General features: G+C 44.3%; 2 protein-coding genes across 2 annotated transcripts; one reads left to right on the forward strand and one right to left on the reverse strand.

The window, feature by feature from the left end:
• Positions 1-2,670: 2,670 nt before the first annotated feature.
• Positions 2,671-12,697, forward strand: PSMA6 (proteasome 20S subunit alpha 6). The gene is made up of 7 exons (XM_068133112.2): positions 2,671-3,010; positions 3,480-3,574; positions 6,020-6,101; positions 6,502-6,657; positions 9,669-9,847; positions 12,241-12,335; positions 12,466-12,697. The coding sequence occupies exons 1-7, from the start codon at positions 2,932-2,934 to the stop codon at positions 12,521-12,523; spliced, it is 744 nt and encodes a 247-aa protein (XP_067989213.1). The 5' UTR covers positions 2,671-2,931; the 3' UTR covers positions 12,524-12,697.
• Positions 12,698-13,458: 761 nt separating this feature from the next.
• Positions 13,459-17,906, reverse strand: LOC137438138 (NF-kappa-B inhibitor alpha). Its single transcript, XM_068133111.2, has 5 exons — positions 17,508-17,906; positions 15,997-16,102; positions 15,386-15,593; positions 14,915-15,252; positions 13,459-14,211 (listed from the first exon to the last, which is right to left on the reverse strand). The coding sequence occupies exons 1-5, from the start codon at positions 17,744-17,746 to the stop codon at positions 14,155-14,157; spliced, it is 948 nt and encodes a 315-aa protein (XP_067989212.2). The 5' UTR covers positions 17,747-17,906; the 3' UTR covers positions 13,459-14,154.
• Positions 17,907-20,222: the final 2,316 nt, after the last annotated feature.

Genomic DNA, 20,222 nt, shown 5'->3' on the forward strand with positions numbered 1-20,222 from the left:
TGAAACATTTCACCCTGGACATCGGCGGCACTCCTGACCGGGTCTCCATAGACTGCCTCAATTCGGCCCACCCCGACGTGGACCACCCACCGCTGGTGGCTCGGCCCCCGCGTAGGGGCCGCCCCCCTGCGTGCGGACCCCCGGCACCGCCCAGCACCGCAGGCACGCTGCCCCCCGGTCCGGCACCCATTCCGGGTACAGCCGGGGGCATCCCACCTGGCATCCCTGCACCCCGGACGCCGCCGGTCGCCAGAGGGCGCTTCGGCCGGGTCATCTGTTTGCCCCACAAACTGGCCCTCCAGGTGCGCGGGAATTCTGGGGGGGCGCGTGTGGCGGACACGGAAGCTCACTGGCGTGGTGACATCATTCCGCGTACCAAGTGGGTGGCGGCCACGCCGAGGGGTAGGCGTGGCCTCAGGATATACACCGGGCGCGCAGCCCGGAGCGCGCCAGTGCTACAGTGACCTCTTTTAATAAAGAACATTAAACTTACCGCGTTGTCCGCTTCCTCCTTGATAGCAAGTCGCGCGTGTAGCACCGCGCACTTCAGTGGACTGATTTTGATGAAACTTAGTGGACAGTTTGAGTGTCTGCCAATGACAAATTGATTCGATTTTAGTGAAGATCTGAATCCGGATCTGGATACGAGAACATTTAAAAGTGATTCTTCACCATTGAGAGACGGGGCCAAAACGATACATAGCAGGATATCTCAAAAAGTTGTGGACGTATTTGGACGAAACTTGGTGGATCGGTTGGGTGTCTGACAAGGACAAATAGATTCGATTTTGGTGAAGATCTGAATATGGATTCGGATATGAGAGTTATTTAATTTTTTAAGTGATTCTTCACCATTGGGAGATAGGACCAAAAACAATACATAGCGGGATATCTCAAAAAGTTATTGATGAGTTATGACAAAACTAGGTGGACGAGTTGGTTAGGTGACGATAACAATTTTGATTCAGCTCTGAATCCAGATCCGGCCTATCATTGAGATAAAAAAACGTAAATTGTTTATCCTGGCAGAGGTATGCGCTCTACCGAGTGCCGATTTCGTTATTTATGTTTTGTGAATTGTGACCAAATTAAAATCTGTATTTACAGTCTCATGAGGCCACCATATCAGTTTTAGACCTGAATGAGCCCTCTTAGGTCATATCTTCAACCTCGCATTTCACAAATACGGGAAATTTTATTCCGAGTACGACCATTTTATTCCGAAGCGTCCCACATCTGGAAAATAAAATACATTTACTTCTTCATGCTTCTTCATGTATGAATCAAATTGGCGCCTCTTTCTATATAAACCTTTCCAGAGCATTACTTGGTTCCTCCTAAGAACACAAGGGTAGTACAGCATGCACACGAGATTTTTTGAATTTTCTTATTTTCTATAATTTGCCATATAAAGGGACCTTTTCGATGCCCCTGTCATTTTCCCAAGTGTCATCCTTGAATGCCTCCTGATATTATAGTACATATAGCGTTTTCAGTTAACGATGGTATTCTGTTCAGAAAGAACGTGCGAGGCGAGATCAAAATGCACGGTAAAGGGGATGCACCGAAGAGGGCCCGGCAATGACGCACGCTGAAAGGGAGTACTCAGTTTTCACTCCGGTTGTTTGTTTGTTTGTTTTCTTGTTTGTTTTCTTGTTTGTTTGTCCGGGCGATATCTCAGATACTGAAATTTTCGCGCAATAGTGAGGAAGTGCTTTGGCAAAAACGGGTATTTTTTGTTTTTTGATTAATTAATGAATTGATCAATTACTTAATTATTATCGATTAATTAAGAACTTATTTATTTTCTTTCTCATCTGGGCAATATCTGATGCACCTTTTGAGTTAGGAAGCTGATATTTGGACATGACAATGACCAAGTGATTTGGCTGTAAAAGGTATTTTTGATTCATTGATTAATCAATTAATCGATTAATTATTTAATTATTCGATTAATGACTTTATTAATTACTTTTTTTAAAGTTACAGATTCAGATGAAGGGGGGGGGGGGTTAGGTATTCTATTAGCCAATTGATTAGTTGTTAAATTATTTTATGATTATATTTTTTTCATTATTATAATCGTTTATTTATTTTCTTTCTCATCTGGCCAATATTTCAGGCACCTTTTGAGCTAGAAAGCTGATATTTGGACACGACAGTGACCAAGTGATGTGGCTCAAAAGGATATTTTTGATTTATTGATTAATCAATTAATCGATTAATTATTTATTGATAAATCCTTCTTTTGTTCGATTAATGGCTTATTTCATTAATTTTCAAAAAGTTACAGATTCGGATGAAGCACTGGTGGTTTAGGTATGCGATTAGCCAATTGATTAAGAAAATATTTCATGATCGTAATTTATTGATTTTAATTGTGCAATTAATCAATCACTTAAGTTCCTCTATTAGCTGCAATGCCACGGAGGCGCCTCGGCTGGAGGATATTTAATTATTTGGCATGGGGCTGTGTACTTTGAATATGTCTGTGCTTCTTTGAATTATTTTCCCGAATTTCACATTTTCATGGCGGTGTAGCTGGCGTCGCAATTGCAAGTGGTGGACATGGTTGCGATTCGGATTTCTTTGAAACAAAATAGCAAGAACAAATGTTTTGCTTCTGTTATCGGAATAAATTATACACAAACGTTCCGAGCGTAAATAAATACTGAAATTATACGAGAAACTGTAAAGACTTGCTCCTAAAATTACATGGAGGCTCGAGTGCGGTGATTATGCAGTTATATAATCAATGATGTTGGCGATACAAATTTTTTCGATGAATGTCGGGAAAGGTGTATAACTATAAACGTTATTTATAGCTGGTTAGGTTTTTACTCGATATGGGGTTTTCACGCTATTCATTTCATGCTAAAAATCTGATGAAGAAGAACCCCAAGCACACGTTGCTCGGGGTGTTTTGTTGTTATGATGTCTCGGGGTTCGAGCGCCGGTTTTGATCGGCACATTACGATATTCTCTCCGGAGGGAAGACTTTACCAAGTCGGTGAGTGAGGTAGAAACGATTTGGGGAATAGCTGTGCACATCCTCGAATGGATAGAGTAGAACTAGAAGGATCTGTACGTTTGGTCAATCAATGGCGAGGCCTTCTTGGGCCTAGACGTAGCCGAGGCCGGAACAGGCTCGTTTTCCCGACTCTTTGCTCTCTTTCGCCTCTATCCCGTTCCTCGTTTAGCCGTGCATACTTTGTGACGAACTATTTATATGGAGTGTAACTTGTTTCATGTTATTTACAACTCTTCGAAATAGCCTAGTCACCCAAAGCGAGCCCATTGGACGTGCTGGTTGTCAACGCGTTTGATGACGTCATAGTGGCAGCACAAAGGATCTGGGATAATGCAATGTCCTGGGGTTTTGAACACTGTTCTCTTAGAACCCAGGATCAATCAAAAGGTGTACACTGTAGTGTCTTGTAAAATATAATTTTCATACTTTTTTTTTTTTTTTTTTGCAGAATATGCCTTCAAAGCCATTAACCAAGGTGGCCTTACGTCCGTGGCAGTGCGGGGTAAAGACTGCGTGGTCCTTGTTACACAGAAGAAAGTGCCCGTGAGTCCTTTCTGCACTATCTGTAACCTGTTAGTCCTTGCAGATCATCTGGGGTTGCGTTTGAAAAAAATTCAAATACTGTATTTTATTTGCATCACATGAATTGCAAGCAGCCTGACAGGATGGTTGCAGGTACGTCTGCAGGTACGCATCTCGCCTCTAAGCCGTCTAGCCAGGATTTGAATCCCGAACCAGCTCTGAACTGTCATCGTGGTGTTTCAGAGGCAAGGTGATCCGTCAAATGTGTGTGTCGTACCTCGGACGGACGTTAAACTGGATGTCCCGTCTGCCGGAATTAGTCGGTGCGCGTTAAAGATCTCACGTGTCCTTCATGAGGAGTAGGCGAGCTATCTGCGGCACACTGAACGAATTACAAATTCATGCCCTAACTACTGCTGGGAGAGGCATGGCAAACCGCCCAGCATGACCACAAGTCAAGAAGATTATTCGGCAACACCGAGCCGCTGTATCGGAATATGGTGTCGCATCGGATTGAAATTGCAAGCTTCTTGTCAAAATTTTATGGGAGGTTCTCGCCGTCCGTCATCTACTTGATCTCATTAATTCCTTCGATTTTTTGCCCATTTCCCCACCTTTCTCACTCGGACTCTTGCTTTTCTCTGACCCTCAAATCATTTTCCAGACAGCCTCTGCACGGCCATTTTGATTGTGGCAGGGGGAAGATAAGAGAAATTAGCATTTAAGATTCCATTTAGATTTTTAAATAGCGAAGCTTGCACATGTACCCACACAAAAAAATACATTGGTGTACTTTTACATGATTCACAAGGAAGTTGGACCGGTGAAATTTAAACCGTATATGGGATTTGAACTTGGGGCCAGCTTTTCCGAAGCAACAATGACACAGGCCTCGTGATAAAACGATATCAATGTGCACACACTTTCAAAATGAATAATACTCTTTGGGGGGAAATCTCCATTTATTTTGGTAAGACTTTTTTTTAGATTTTTTGCCATGAGCACCTCATTGATCATTTCAAAAAGGGTGTTTAAACAAACCCAAACACCCAGTTTTCCATGCACTCTCTTGGAGGTCAAGGAGTATGCATGCAAAGTTTGGGGCCGTTAGGTTTCGTGGTTTTGGAGTTATGGAGGAGACACACACACACACACGCACTCTGCTTTTTTATTATTACAGATGATTGTTAGTGGGACCTCGTGGTGAGGTTACTGGACTTGGCATAACGAAGGTCGTTGATTGCAATCCAGCTCAAAGCTGCAGGTATTAAGGATTTGGATTATGAACGAGAAATGGAGCTCATCTCGGGAGAATTAGCATGGTCTCGATCGGATTGTAGGTAAAAATCCAGCTCGCTCACTAATGGGCCTCCAGGGTGAGAGTAATCTATTTGCTCTGCATGGTCAGACATGTGTTTGATGTGAGTCCACACATTTAATGGGTTGCCATTGCACTCAGGACAACTTGGGATATTACCCTCGCCAGAGGATAGGGTATTGCATTTGAGTCCGTTTGTTTGTTACTTGCCGGAAAAAATTCCGGCAAGTATGTTGGTTGATTGGCTTGTCTGTCCGTCTGTCTATTTTTTTGTGTAGTACTACGTCTACACCGTTGCACATAGAATCGCCATACTTTACACACATATTTGCCTTGCCCTGGAATAGACTGTGTCCAATTTTTAACTCTCTAGGCCCAAGGTCAAGCTCAAGGTCACCCAAAACATGAAATCAGGGGGGTCGAGTTTTCATTTAAAATATATTTCAAACCATTGTAACTCCAAAAGTACAAGAGATATGCATACACTTACTGTTACTGACATATAGGAAGTCCCATACGACATTTCATTTGGCACCATGACCTTTGACCTTGAGTGACCTTGAAAGGTCAAACTCAAGGTCAATAAAAAAGTACATTCCGGCAAGTCCTCGGTCTCTGGCTGATTTCTAGTTTGTTTGTTTGTCCGCACAGAATAAATATGATTTTCTCTGCAACTGTTGGTCCCATTGACAGGAAACGTTCACCATAGGTGCACCTCCTCCTGTAGAATTTTTAAAAATAATTATGACCTCATAGGTCACGTGGTACGGGCGTCATCCTTGAAAAACCGAAAAAAATTGCACCTCCATATCTCCGAAAGCACTGCATATAAATAATTGAGACATGGCTCATTGTCAAGAACTCTCCATGGGGAATAGAATATGTTGATGATGATGCCATAGGTGCCTCCATTATGACGTCATATTTCGACAAGTACAAAACTTCGTTTGATCAAGATGACATTTCTTGAGCGTCATCTAGGGTTAAATTGGTGGAGGAAAAAAAAATACTTATGACAATCGGTCACGTGGTTCGGCCACCATATTTGTTTTGACACAAAAGCCTTAAAAACCACTAAAACACGTCCTGTTGAGGGTCTGCAATCTGATTGTTCTCTCTTGTTTATTACTGTATTGCTTGTGTTCCAGGACAAGCTTCTCGAATCAAGCTCGGTGACGCAGATTTTCAAAATCACCGACAAGATTGGCTGCATGATGACCGGGATGACAGGTACAGCCGAAGAATGCCCTCGATCCCCAGACTGTATGTCCCATAACATATGAAGTGTTGTCGCATGTTTGTAAATGTATTTTAGAAATTTCCTTTCCCTACCCCCCCCCCCCCCCATAAATTTTTATGGAGTTAGGTTAAGAAAAAAAAAATTTAAGTGTGGGGGTGGGTAGGGAATAAGAACAAGTGGAGAGGGGAATATGTGTACTTGGGATTATAAATTTGGTAATTTTTGTGTATGCAATATGTATATGGCTCCATATCCTATAATAGAGTTGAATGCTTAATCCATTGAATGAGGTTTTGGAGTGCGAGCATCATCGCCGTGCGTGCACTCGCATGTATATGAGCAAGACGGTGTGACACTAACTAACCCAGTCCTATGTCCTGGCCTACACAGCTGACGGCAGGTCCCAAGTTCAGCGGGCACGCTACGAGGCTGCAAACTGGAAGTACAAGTTCAACTACAACATCCCCGTGGATATGCTGTGCAAGCGTATGGCGGACATTTCCCAGGTGTACACGCAAAATGCTGAGATGCGTCCCCTGGGTTGTTGTGAGTTCACTTTGCTAGCTGGTTGTTTTTTATTAAGTTACCGAATGCTGTGTTCCTGGTCACGTGTATTTTGGTTCGTCGGGTTTTTTGGTTTTTTTTTCTTCAATAAATTGCACAATATTATGGTCACGAAGAGCTGGCTGTGTCAAGCATTGTTGTGAATCGTAAGAGACGAGCGACATTTTGGCTCTTATTATATGCTGTTGGTGGTTTGGCTGTCTTTAATAAGTCTAGAAGAAGAGCAGCATTTGGGATCCAGTATTGATTGGGTTTATTGGGGGGGGGGGGGGGGGGGGGGAGTGGAAAGGCCTGGATGCAAAGATTCAATTTGTTGGGGGAAGATAAATGGCTAGCAAGGAAAACAAAGGAAAAAGTAGATGCGATGAGCGAAGAGAAAGCAGCCAGAATAGGAAGTGAATATGAGCCTCAAGTTAGGCTCCAATGGCTGAACATTGTGGCACGCTGACTTGCATGAGTAACTAGTCATCTCTATTTGGCTCCTTATTCCTGTTTGCTCTCAATAGTGAGAGGCCCCTCGAAGGTCAGTTTTCTGCTTTTGTTGACATTCCTGAATGTCCTGAATTCAGTCCTGAATGGACCTGACATCGAGGGGCCTCTCACTGAATGGTCCTGAATGTCTTTACCTGCAAAATATGTTTGTCACCTGTCAGGCCCTTTATTGTATTTTTCAATGCACATTTAGTTGTGATTTCTTGAAGGTGATACCGTTTTATTGTTTATTTATTTTTCTTGTTGAACAGCTTTTAAATGTATAATGGGATTTGTCGGGACACAATTTTATTACACAACATTTGGATATTTTCAGGACGTCCTTTTTTGTCTTGCTCCTTCATTTTCTGGGATATTTTGTGGAGAACTTTATGCTTAATTCTAGGATTTTAAATTTGGGTTAGAGTTCCATTTTCTCCAACGATGCCCGTCTGAGTTCCGTACTCGTTAACCTCTCATTTTATCTCCCTTTCCCATTACACGTGTTTTATTGCTGAAGAGGTGTGAATTATCTGGCTTGTGCAGACTCGTATTTACCTCCGCCACCAAAGGTGGATGGAGGTTGTTTTCACCCCTGTCTGTTTGGTTGTTTGTTTGTCTGTGAACAAGATGGTTTCCAAAAGATGTGGCCGGATTCGGACAAAATTTGGCGGAGAGGTTCGGTATGTGACGAGGACAAATCGATTCGATTTTGGTGAAGATCTGAATATGGATTCGGATACGATAATTATTTAATTTTTCTAAGTGATTCTACACCATTGGGAGATCGGGAAAATACACAACATGATATTTTAAAAAATTGTGTACAGGTTATGACTAAACTTGGTGGACGAGGTGGTTAGGTGACGAGGACAAGCCGATTAGATTTTGGTTCAGGTCCGAATCCAGATCCGGCCTATCAGTGGGATACAAAACATAAACTGTTCAGCCTGGCGTAGGTATGCGCTCTACCGAGTGCCGTTCTAGATAATTTATTTCTTTATTTTGTTATTGCAAAAGAGTGACCACAAAAGGATGTTGTCACATCTTTAAGCAAGATCAAGTTCTCCTTTATTTCAAAAAGAAGTCAAAATGTCACAAAACAAATTTCAGGTGGAGTATGGATACATCATGGTATTTGAGCTAAATTGTGAAAAATTAACATCAATTGGAGATAAATTTGATAACAACAACGACATATATTATATTTCTCTAAAAGGCTCTTCTGGCTAAACAGGTGTATAGGCTCTACCTATTTGGCATGAACTTAGAGGAGGTCCATCTCCATAGCATTGTAATGTAGCCAATACTGGGAGGATAATTTAATTCTTAATTATAGACCAATCCACCCCAGAGGGAACAGCCTCGGACATCCACGCATTGTTGGCCCTCAGCATGGAGCAGAAGCTCCTCCCAGAAGTGCCTAATAGGCGAAGCCTATGCGACTTTGTCGAGGAGAGACTTTTTTAAATTTAATTTGTTCCTGGATACCCCCAGAACTATTTTGTGTACCACAGACGGGTTAATGTGTGGTGGCACTTCCTGTTGGTCAGGATGCATGCAGCAATAGCTCGTGTGGCACTTGCTTCCTGGTACCCACTACATTAATGGGTTTGTGTATCTGTGTGCATGTGTACAACTACACACACACACACACACACACACACACACACACACACACACACACACACACACACACACACACACACACACACACACACACACACACACACACACAATTATAAAGGCTGTTGGTTAGTGATGATGCAATCGGTGACCTAAAAGGAACTTAACAGTGAGTTGCAATAAACCGTCATGCTCGACATACGAGTTCAAAGATTGCATAAACGGAAGTACCCTCTAGTTTGTTCTCAAGCTGAAGAAGAAGAAGAACCGCCTTCAGAGGCCATTTTCCCCCGCAAAGCGGGGGTTGGCGTTTTTTGGCACCTTGGTCCCCTTTTTGAAGCAATGTTTTATGGCCGGATGCCCTTCCTGCCGCCAACTCTGTTAGTCACCTCTTGCGACACACAGGGAATTACCAGTGAACTGGTACTCAATTTGCCGACCTTGGAAGGATGACAGGCTGAGTCCAACCCTCTGGCATTAATTCAGCGATCGACCGGGATTCGAACCCAGGATCCTGGGATCCCAAGCCGGCACCCTAACAGCTAAACCAACACCAGGCTTCTTTGTTCGTTCTCAAGGTGCAAGAAACCAACGTTTTTGGAACCAAATAGACTGTTGTTTCTCATCCTTTCGACGGCGAAAGCACTGATGACATTGTTTTTCCAAACGTAGAATGTTTTTTTATTTCCATTGTATCTCTTGCATTGATGCCCTCATGAAATTGTGTCATATACTTGTACTATGTGGTAATTGTATTTTTGGGAATGGGTTCTGTGCCAACTTACATTGAAACTTTGACAATAAATAAATTGAATCCAAAAATGAACTCTGCCAGATGATGCTTGTTTGTTTATTTGTTTTATTTCTGAGCATTTTCCTCCATAACCTCTATACAGGTATGATGATCATCGGAATCGACGAAGAGTACGGGCCTCAGCTGTACAAGTGCGACCCAGCTGGCTACTACTGCGGCTTCAAAGCAACAAGTGCAGGCGTGAAACAGACGGAGGCGAACAGCTTTTTGGAAAAGAAGATCAAGAAGAAGCCGGAGTGGACCTACGAGCAGACCGTTGAGGTGGGTTTAACAACTACGGCTTCATTCAAACATTTTAATTTTTTTTTTACAAGTCTACAGTACAGAAGTCTGTCGCTGGATTTTTTTTTGCCTCCGGCGACAAAGTCGCTGGAGCTATTATGTTTTCAGGTTGTCCGTCCGTCCATCCATGATAGGTTTTGTTACCGTGATAACTTGAGAACGGCTGAAGGTATCTTAGTCAAACTTTGTACAGGTGTGTATAATGATGTAAAGATGAACCGATTAGATTTTGGGGTCAAAAGGTCAAAGTTCACAGGTCATGTTAGGTAAAAAATACTGTTACCATGATAACTTATGAACCAGTGATGGGATTCTGACCAAAGTTGGGAGAAGTATGTATTATGATGCAAAGATGACCTGATTAGATTTTGGGTTCAAGAGGTCAAAGGTCAAATGTCAGACATCCCGTCAGGTAAAACTTCTGTTGCCGAGCTAACCTGTGAACCAGTCATGGGATTTTCACAAAACTTGGTATAATTATATATTACTAGGGCATGCCCGTACTATATATATATCTAAAATTATATCCCCCCCCTCTATTTACATGAAATGGTTTGGTCCAAAGCGAACGGCTTGCGAGTACGGTGACAACCCCCCCCTCTATTTACATGAAATGGTTTGGTCCAAAGCGAACGGCTTGCGAGTACGGTGTTTTTTATCGGACCCGTGGAATTATAGATAGTAGTTTTAATTAGTTTTAAAACATAGTTTAACGCCAACATAGTTTGCCAACGTGAAATAAATGAATACGCTCTCAAATGTGCCATCCGAGGCAGAGTCTGTTCGCCACGTTCGGCACACGTGATAGCTCGCTGCTCTCTGATTGGTTGAATCGTTTTTTGGACATAGCTCGGTAACTACTTCTGCGATTAATTTAAAACCTTGAAAAGGCACATCCTCGGGTCCCCAGCAATATACCTGGCAAGTTTCAAGTATATCGGACCGGTAGTTGTCGAGAAACAGCGGTCACAGACAAACATACAAACATACAAACATACAAACAAACATACACACAGAGATTAGTGGAATTATAGATAGACTAGGGCATGCCCGTACTATATCTATATCTAAAATTATATCCCCCCCCTCTATTTACATGAAATGGTTTGGTCCAAAGCGAACGGCTTGCGAGTGGTGACAATCCCCCCCCTCTATTTACATGAAATGGTTCGCTCCAAAGCGAACGGCTTCCGGAGTTTGGTAAAGAAATCGCCATCGCGTACACAAACGCGCAGGAAAGCGAATGAATCGCAAATTCGTTTTTATTAGTTTTAAAACATCGTTTAACGCCAACATAGCGCCAACATAGTTTGCAAACGTGAAATAAATGAATACGCTGTCAAATGTGCCATCCGAGGCAGAGTGTGCCCGCCACGTTCGGCACACGCGATCGTTCGCTGCTCTCTGATTGGTTGAATCGTTTTTTGGACATAGCTCGGTAAGTAATTGTCCGATTAATATGAAACCTTGAAAAGGCACATCCTCGGGTCCCCAGCAATATACCTGGCAAGTTAAAAGTATATCGGACCCGTGGTTGTCGAGAAACAGCGGTCACAGACAAACGTACAAACGTACAAACGTACAGACAGAGATTACTGGAATTATAGATAGATGATGCAAAGATAAGCTGATTCGATTTTGGGGGTCAAGAGGTCAAGTTAAGTAAAATGTATGTTGCAACACCAACTTGTGAATTTGGTATAAGTATGTATGATGCACAGATGAACTGATTGGATTATGGCATCAAGAGGTCAAAGGCCAAGAGGTCATGTCAGGTAAAAAATGTGATAACTTGAGAACAGCTGAATGGATTTAAATCAAACTTGGTACAAGTATGTATAATGATGTAATAATGTGGGCCGAGGCATATCAGTGAGGTTGAAGAGTGTCGTTCTAGTTCAACAATAGTTATGAAAATTCCACCAAATGCTGCTGAGCTATAGATGTCTCTAAATGCTTTGGATTCTGTGAATAATAATATTCACGATGGTTTATAGACATATATGGGAGGAGTAGCATATGCTCGTTATTTTTTTATATATTTTTTTTGTATACGAGATCGAGGCTCGTGAAAGAGCGAAGTCTCAGTTGTTCCTGTATCCCACATGACGTCACAGCATTCTGATAGGTGTTGCTTCAAGCACAGCTGTCGCACTTTTCTTCTTCCTCTTCTTATTAATCCTGTTGTTCTATGACCCTCTTTGTTCCATCCTGTAACCCACACATAGCAAGTACGTCCACTAGTAATAGTTTGGCATGGAAACTCATTTGTGAAGGGTTTATATTTATTTCCTTGTGTGTTAATACCTCTTTACCTGAGAGTATTCTCGATGGAAGGTGTACATGTTGGCAGTCGTGTGTTCTGCCTGCAGACGGCAATCACGTGTCTCTCCACTGTGCTTTCGGCCGATTTCAAGCCCACGGAGATCGAGGTGGGCGTTGTGAAGGTTCAGGCTCCCAACTTCAGGTAAAGTTTCCATTCAGCCCACGTCGCCGTCATCTGTTCCGAGTGGCACGTCAATGTTTCCAAAGGACCGTGTGCCGTTTCACTCCTGTGTGAATGCTTTATTTATTTATTTGAAATTGTTTTCCTGCAGGGTTTTGACAGAAGCCGAGGTGGATACCCACTTGGTGGCAATCGCAGAGAGAGACTGAGCCATGGCTACTTTTTTATTTTAATTTTATTTTTGTCAGGTGTACCTTGGAAGCATCACCTCAAATGTTCTCCATAACTGAATGTCCTTTGGCAAAAAGTTTGGTTTATGTTCCTCTTCACTGCTTGCTCGTTGTTTTGTGAAGAAATTGTGTAATAAAATGGATCCAGACAAATCCCATGATGCATTTGAAAGCTGTCCAATAAATAAATAAATAAAGCAAAAAGATCGGTATCACCTTCAGGAAATTACACCACCTGTTCGTCAAAAGGACAAAGCACACATGATGGACTATCAACTAGTATGCAAATTTTTGACTCATCTTGCCCCTTCTGTGCATTCCCTTTCTCTTTCTGCCTTTGGTTCTATCTCCTTTTTCTCGATTTCAATCGTGTACGTAATAAATAGATGTCCCCGTATGCATTGAAATTTCATTCTCATAAATTCCCTGTCCACGCACTTCCCTAGGCGGAGTGCAATGGAGATTTTTTTTTGTTTATTTTAAATTCTGTTGGTTTACTAAAGTTTTGCATGCAATATGTCCCGCAGGAAATTTTGTAACAATAGTTGCAAGGTTTGGATAAAAAAAAAATTTGCTCCATGGATATGAGTCACGTGATTCGTCCTCCGATCCCCGAGTGGAAATTCCCGATTTCAATCATCATGGCTTCATCATTACGTGCCTGGCAAATCGTGGCGATCTGAGTCAGAGTTGAACTTTTTCTTTCGACTGCGGCGGTTTTGAGGCCAAGCAGCCAAATTCTTTAGGAATTTTTGCGGTACGTTATTACTCTTGCATTTTGAAAGAGTCACTGTAAATGCTATCATTTGCGCATTTGGCAAGAATATGATCCGGCGTGGGGCGGGGTGAGAAATATACTTGAAAAATTCATGATGGTATGTCGAGTTAAAATAAAACAACCGTGAAACGTGATCAATATTTAAAATAAAATAGTGTATTACAATTCCGTACAATATATACAGCATAGTGGTTTTTGAAACATTTTCATTGACTATGTCTCCATGGATTTTGTATTTAAAATGTATTCTCAAGTTATGTAAAATATCGTGAATCTTCTTCCTCAATTCCCTTTATAAGGGGCGGGGCTGGTGATGCACTTGCTTAGTCCACAATACCATAAGAATTGAATTTGCATCACAAGTTGAATTTCATCAATTAAGTCACCAGATCGGTTACCATTTTAACAATCGGTCCAACTTTCCAAGGTTCGTGAGTCGAAGTTGGAATCTGGACATACGGAGCTGTCTTCAAAGCGTCTGTTTTGGGGATTGTGGTTGAAATATCGGGGTTCGGGGAGAGGACATTTGGATGACTGAGATCATTGACCAGGATGTGGGTATCCAAGTCCGCCGACAGACAGACGATCCTGTAATAAAACTCGGAATAGCTCCTTTGATCGTGTAGTTGGGTTTGGCATTCAGTCGTTTCGTTTTCCCATCCATGCGGTTTTGAGGGCTCCGAAGAGTTGTTTTCCCTGGTTGGTCTTCTTCTTCTTCTTTTTCCTTCTGGAATCCATGGTCCAACAGCGTACTATTGCACTTGAAATGATCCTTGTGGGACCGTTTCGGAGGACAGCACGTCAGTGTTCAACTGTCCCGTATGTGGTCCATTCAGCAAACTTTTTGTCCCGCTATCCGGATGTCATCGTAGAGGAACAGCGATGTCATCTGCAAAACAAAGTTTAGGTTAAGATCTTCATTCCACGATTTGGTCTAAAATAAATAACTAATGGAGCTGCTTCTTGCATTAAACTTGATCCCACCCAAATGTGCAATTTTCCACTTTCATTTTGATGAAGGTGATGGGGGTCCCCTGCTCGGGTGTCATTTCCTGAAAATTATCAAAGGTCACGACGATGTGTTAGCTAATTGGTCTCGGATGATTAGTGCACACTCACCTGATATTTGATAAAAGGCAAGACCTTTTGAATGTTTAAAATGGCAATTTGGGATCCAGTGACTAGTGTTCAAAACTGAAAGTCTTCGACGCACTATCAACAGCTTTCCCTACCTCCTCCTCTTCTTCCTCATCTTACCCTACCCCTCCCCTGTCCTGCACCCGATGCTCCCCCTTCCTCTTCATTAATGGTATGAACCTCAAATATCCGGGGCCTTCGCTCAAACTTGACTGATCTCTCCGTACAGGTTGCTTCTGACAAACGAGACTTAATCTGCTTAACAGAAAGTTTCCTCCTTCAAGATGTCTCTTGATTCCTTAATATTCTAAAAATTCCTTCGGAAAAAGTCTTCACTATTAATCGGGATATCTTAAAATTGGAAAAAATTGTTTTTTGGCTCTTGGGTCCAAATCTGATCAAAGTGCAAGCCAATTGTGTGTACCTGTGTACTTCAGATTGCACGTTAGTCTCACCTGTGGGAAAGTCTCCGCCAAATCCATTGGGGAATCGTCTTCTCCGTTGCGTAAGTGCCTGTCTGCGCCCAGGTGGCAGAGCAACACGCTCGTCCCCTCGTCTCCAAGGCCGACGGCGAGGTGCAGCGGCGTGCAGCCACTGAAGGTGCGAGCGTTGAGATCGGCTCCGTAACGCACCAACCTGAACACCACAGCTGGCTCGTGCAGTTCGGTGGCCAGGTGCAGAGCGGTTCGGCCGCTCCTGCTTTCGTAAGACTCGAGACTAACTCCGAGTTGCAGGAGAAGCTCGACCATCGTGATGTCACGTTGAAGCACTGCCAGGTGTAGGCAGTCGAGTCCTGAAGCGACAAATACATCTTACCTTCAACCTTTACGTCATTCATGCAGCTTGAATGACATCAGAATTCGACCTTTGAGAAATCCCGGTACATACGACGACGCATTATACAGTAGGTTGTCAAACCGTCTTACCATGGTAGTTGTGTAGCTCCAGCAACTGCCTGGCGTTGCGCTGAAGAGCCCCAGCCATGTGACGCAAGCAGTCCTCGCGACCCAAGGTGCAGGCCAGGTGCCAGGCCGTGTTCCCGTCGCCATCTCGTAGAGCCGTGTCTCCACCAGCATAGACCAAGGCCGACACGACTGCCAACTGGCCAGTAATTATGGCCAAATGTAGTGGGGTCTGCAACAAATTGCAGGCAGCAGTTGAGCATTGTGCTTCAACTTCAACTCCTACCCCCGTCAATTCATCCCAGATCCACTTTTTTGAAATTCCGACTTCTTTCCTGGAAGTCCTAGCAGTGTCCATGTGTTTTATACCTCTCCCCTCACCCCTAGCTGTTACACGAGCCTCGATCTTGTATACCAAAAAAAAAAAAATCATTCTATTCAACAATTCATTCATTGTGCAACAAGCCCTTCGAACGATCAACTCAAGAAGACCATTTGAAGAAGCTGAAACTTAGTGGGGCTTTGTAGGGAGGAGGTTTGATTTTGTAATCTTTCCTGTGTCGGTTCTGGATTCCGAAGTAATAATCCCTCATTCTGCTTGTTTATCATTAATTTGAACAAAAAGAAACGCTCACCTGTATGAGGTCGTTCACCGAGTTGATGAGCAATTTGTTTGCATCCAGCCTGATCACCTCCAGAGCCACATCCGGGACCTCATGGATAATGGCTTGGTGGAGCAAGCTGCAACCACAAAGCATCATTGGTTAGGAGTACACCATGCCGGCTATCCTACAAGCACTCACAATCACCATGCCGGCTATCCTATCACTCACAATCACCATGCCGGCTATCTTACAAGCACTCACAATCACCATGCCGGTTATCTTACAAGCACTCACAATCACCATGCCGGCTATCCTATAAGCACTCACAATCACCATGCCGGCTATCCTACAAGCACTCACAATCACCATGCCGGCTATCCTACAAGCACTCACAATCATCATTCCGGCTATCCTACAAGCACTCACAATCACCATGCCGGCTATCTTACAAGCACTCACAGTCACCATGCCGGCTATCCTACAAGCACTCACAATCACATGGGATAAAATGAATGCCCAATTTATACGATCCGTACGTGTACAACAGAACGGAGGTGCTCACCAAGCAGTTTATTGCCATTGCTTACACTAGGTGGTTTGCCATTGCCTTCCCAGCAGTAGTTCGGCCAAATTTGTTGCAGTTTATTGCCATTGCTTACACTAGGTGGTTTGCCATTGCCTTCCCAGCAGTAGTTCGGCCAAATTTGTTGCAGTTTATTGCCATTGCTTACACTAGGTGGTTTGCCATTGCCTTCCCAGCAGTAGTTCGGCCAAATTTGTTGCAGTTTATTGCCATTGCTTACACTAGGTGGTTTGCCATTGCCTTCCCAGCAGTAGTTCGGCCAAATTTGTTCAGGGTGCCGGCGATGACTCGCCTACTCGTCACGAAGGACACCGTCGGGGCATTGCTTACACTATGTGGTTTGCCATTGCCTTCCCAGCAGTACTTAGGCCAAATTTGTTGCAGTTTATTGCCATTGCTTACACTAGGTGGTTTGCCATTGCCTTCCCAGCAGTAGTTCGGCCAAATTTGTTCAGGGTGCCGGCGATGACTCGCCTACTCGTCACGAAGGACACCGTCGGGGCATTGCTTACACCAGGTGGTTTGCCATTGCCTTCCCAGCAGTACTTAGGCCAAATTTGTTGCAGTTTATCGGCATTGCTTACACTAGGTGGTTTGCCATTGCCTTCCCAAAAGTACTCAGGCCAAATTTGTTGCAGTTTATCGGCATTGCTTACACTAGGTGGTTTGCCATTGCCTTCCCAGCAATAGTTCGGCCAAATTTGTTCAGGGTGCCGGCGATGACTCGCCTACTCGTCACGAAGGACACCGTCGGGGCATTGCTTACACTAGGTGGTTTGCCATTGCCTTCCCAGCAGTACTTAGGCCAAATTTGTTCGGGGGTGCCTGCGATGACTCACCTACTCGTCACGAAGGACACCGTCCGCCACCTCCCAGGCAGGCTAGAATACCTCCAGCAAGGTGTTGTCGATTTAACGTGTTAAACTCAGATTGACGTCATGTGTACGGACAAACTCACTTGTCTCCATCGTCGTTCACGTCCGCGAGAAGACGAAGGCAGGTGGATACCTGCGCCGGCTCCCCGTCGTTGCTCGAGTCCTCGGAAACTTTGAGGCTTCCCATGCGATTCATTAGATCCCATTCGTCCTCGGTGAGGGAAGCGATCCCGGAGTCGACTCGCTCGTCCGTGGCTGGCGCCTCCTTTCCCGGCAACGTTTTCCTCTTGGTGGGATCGAGGGTCCATGGCGCGGAATCCATAGCGAGACGATCGAAGGCAGGTAGGTAGAGGTCGTGCGGCCGCAGGTGAAGCAGAAGCGAACGCCGTGCACGAAGATCCGAACCCAAGTGGCGTGCTGAACCTGCCCCCAGGAGGGTGTAGGCAAACTGGAATTTCTGATGGGGAAACCCGAACCCCTCCCATCTGCCCCGGGGAAATTCCACGCAGCCGGCTCCACTTCTTCAGCCATGTTGTTATTTCTTTCTTTTTCTTCTTCATCTCCATCGTTACTCGGGACTTGTTTTGCACTTGGATTATAACGAGAAACGAGCACAGGTACTCACAAACGAGCTCAAATCGTACACGGACTTGTCGTACATCGTACATGGCAACCTGAAGGTCGCACGAGCTGTCCACGTGACCATAAGTTTGAGTAATTGTGTGAGTAATTAAAATGGTGAGTAACTTGTGCCTGCCTTGTAATTATTCCTGGGGATTTCTGTTACCCAAGTACCTGTCATTCCTGCCTTCACGCCTTGGAAAGTAAAGACCGGGTTGGTTCCGTTTTATTCTCGACATGTAAAACACACGAAAGGTAAACTTTGGCGCATGACCAGGTCATTCGGCCCATCATGCCTGCGTGGCACCAACACCGGTATCTGCCGAGTCATGAACACACACAAGCTACCTGTAAGTCCTGCATGAACACACACAAGCTACCTGCAAGTCCTACATGAACACACACAAGCTACCTGCAAGTCCTGCATGAACACACACAAGCTACCTGCAAGTCCTGCATGAACACACACAAGCTACCTGCAAGTCCTGCATGAACACACACAAGCTACCTGCAAGTCCTGCATGAACACACACAAGCTACCTGCAAGTCCTACATGAACACACACAAGCTACCTGCAAGTCCTGCATGAACACACACAAGCTACCTGCAAGTCCTGCATGAACACACACAAGCTACCTGCAAGTCCTGCATGAACACACACAAGCTACCTGCAAGTCCTGCATGAACACACACAAGCTACCTGCAAGTCCTACATGAACACACACAAGCTACCTGCAAGTCCTGCATGAACACACACAAGCTACCTGCAAGTCCTACATGAACACACACAAGCTACCTGCAAGTCCTGCATGAACACACACGAGCTACCTGCAAGTCCTGCATGAACACACACAAGCTACCTGCAAGTCCTGCATGAACACACACAAGCTACCTGCAAGTCCTGCATGAACACACACAAGCTACCTGCAAGTCCTGCATGAACACACACAAGCTACCTGCAAGTCCTGCATGAACACACACAAGCTACCTGTAAGTCCTGCATGAACACACACAAGCTACCTGCAAGTCCTGCATGAACACACACAAGCTACCTGTAAGTCCTGCATGAACACACACACAAACGACCTGTAAGTACTGCATGAACACACACAAGCTACCTGTAAGTCCTGCATGAACACACACGAGCTACCTGTAAGTACTGCATGAACACACACAAGCTAGCTGTAAGTCCTGCATGAACACACACAAGCTACCTGTAAGTCCTGCATGAACACACACAAGCTACCTGCAAGTCCTGCATGAACACACACAAGCTACCTGTAAGTCCTGCATGAACACACACAAGCTACCTGTAAGTCCTGCATGAGCACACACAAGCTACCTGTAAGTACTGCATGAACACACACAAGCTACCTGTAAGTCCTGCATGAACACACACACAAGCTACCTGTAAGTCCTGCATGAACACACACAAGCTACCTGTAAGTACTGCATGAACACACACAAGCTAGCTGTAAGTCCTGCATGAACACACACAAGCTACCTGTAAGTCCTGCATGAACACACACAAGCTACCTGCAAGTCCTGCATGAACACACACAAGCTACCTGTAAGTCCTGCATGAACACACACAAGCTACCTGTAAGTCCTGCATGAACACACACAAGCTACCTGTAAGTACTGCATGAACACACACAAGCTACCTGCAAGTCCTGCATGAACACACACAAGCTACCTGTAAGTCCTGCATGAACACACACAAGCTACCTGTAAGTCCTGCATGAACACACACAAGCTACCTATAAGTCCTGCATGAACACACACAAGCTACCTGTAAGTCCTGCATGAACACACACAAGCTACCTGTAAGTCCTGCATGAACACACACAAGCTACCTATAAGTCCTGCATGAACACACAAGCTACCTGTAAGTCCTGCATGAACACACACAAGCTACCTGTAAGTCCTGCATGAACACACACAAGCTACCTGTAAGGCCTGCATGAACACACACAAGCTACCTGTAAGTTCTGCATGAACACACACAAGCTACCTATAAGTCCTGCATGAACACACACAAGCTACCTGCAAGTCCTGCATGAACACACACAAGCTACCTGTAAGTCCTGCATGAACACACACAAGCTACCTGCAAGGCCTGCATGAACACACACAAGCTACCTGTAAGTCCTGCATGAACACACACAAGCTACCTG

This window comes from Myxine glutinosa, chromosome 12 (assembly GCF_964187855.1).
Source record: "Myxine glutinosa chromosome 12, kmMyxGlut1.1, whole genome shotgun sequence".
NCBI lineage: Eukaryota > Metazoa > Chordata > Myxini > Myxiniformes > Myxinidae > Myxine > Myxine glutinosa.

Coding starts and splice junctions, on each gene's coding strand:
- LOC137438138 (XM_068133111.2), bottom strand. CDS start 17,746: ATGGATTCCGCGCCATGGACCCTCGATCCCACCAAGAGGAAAACGTTG. Junction 16,103..17,507: donor GTGAACGACGATGGAGACAA/GTGAGTTTGTCC, acceptor TTGTGGTTGCAG/CTTGCTCCACCAAGCCATTA. Junction 15,253..15,385: donor GGAGCTACACAACTACCATG/GTAAGACGGTTT, acceptor TTGTCGCTTCAG/GACTCGACTGCCTACACCTG.
- PSMA6 (XM_068133112.2), top strand. CDS start 2,932: ATGATGTCTCGGGGTTCGAGCGCCGGTTTTGATCGGCACATTACGATA. Junction 6,102..6,501: donor CATGATGACCGGGATGACAG/GTACAGCCGAAG, acceptor TGGCCTACACAG/CTGACGGCAGGTCCCAAGTT. Junction 6,658..9,668: donor GATGCGTCCCCTGGGTTGTT/GTGAGTTCACTT, acceptor ACCTCTATACAG/GTATGATGATCATCGGAATC.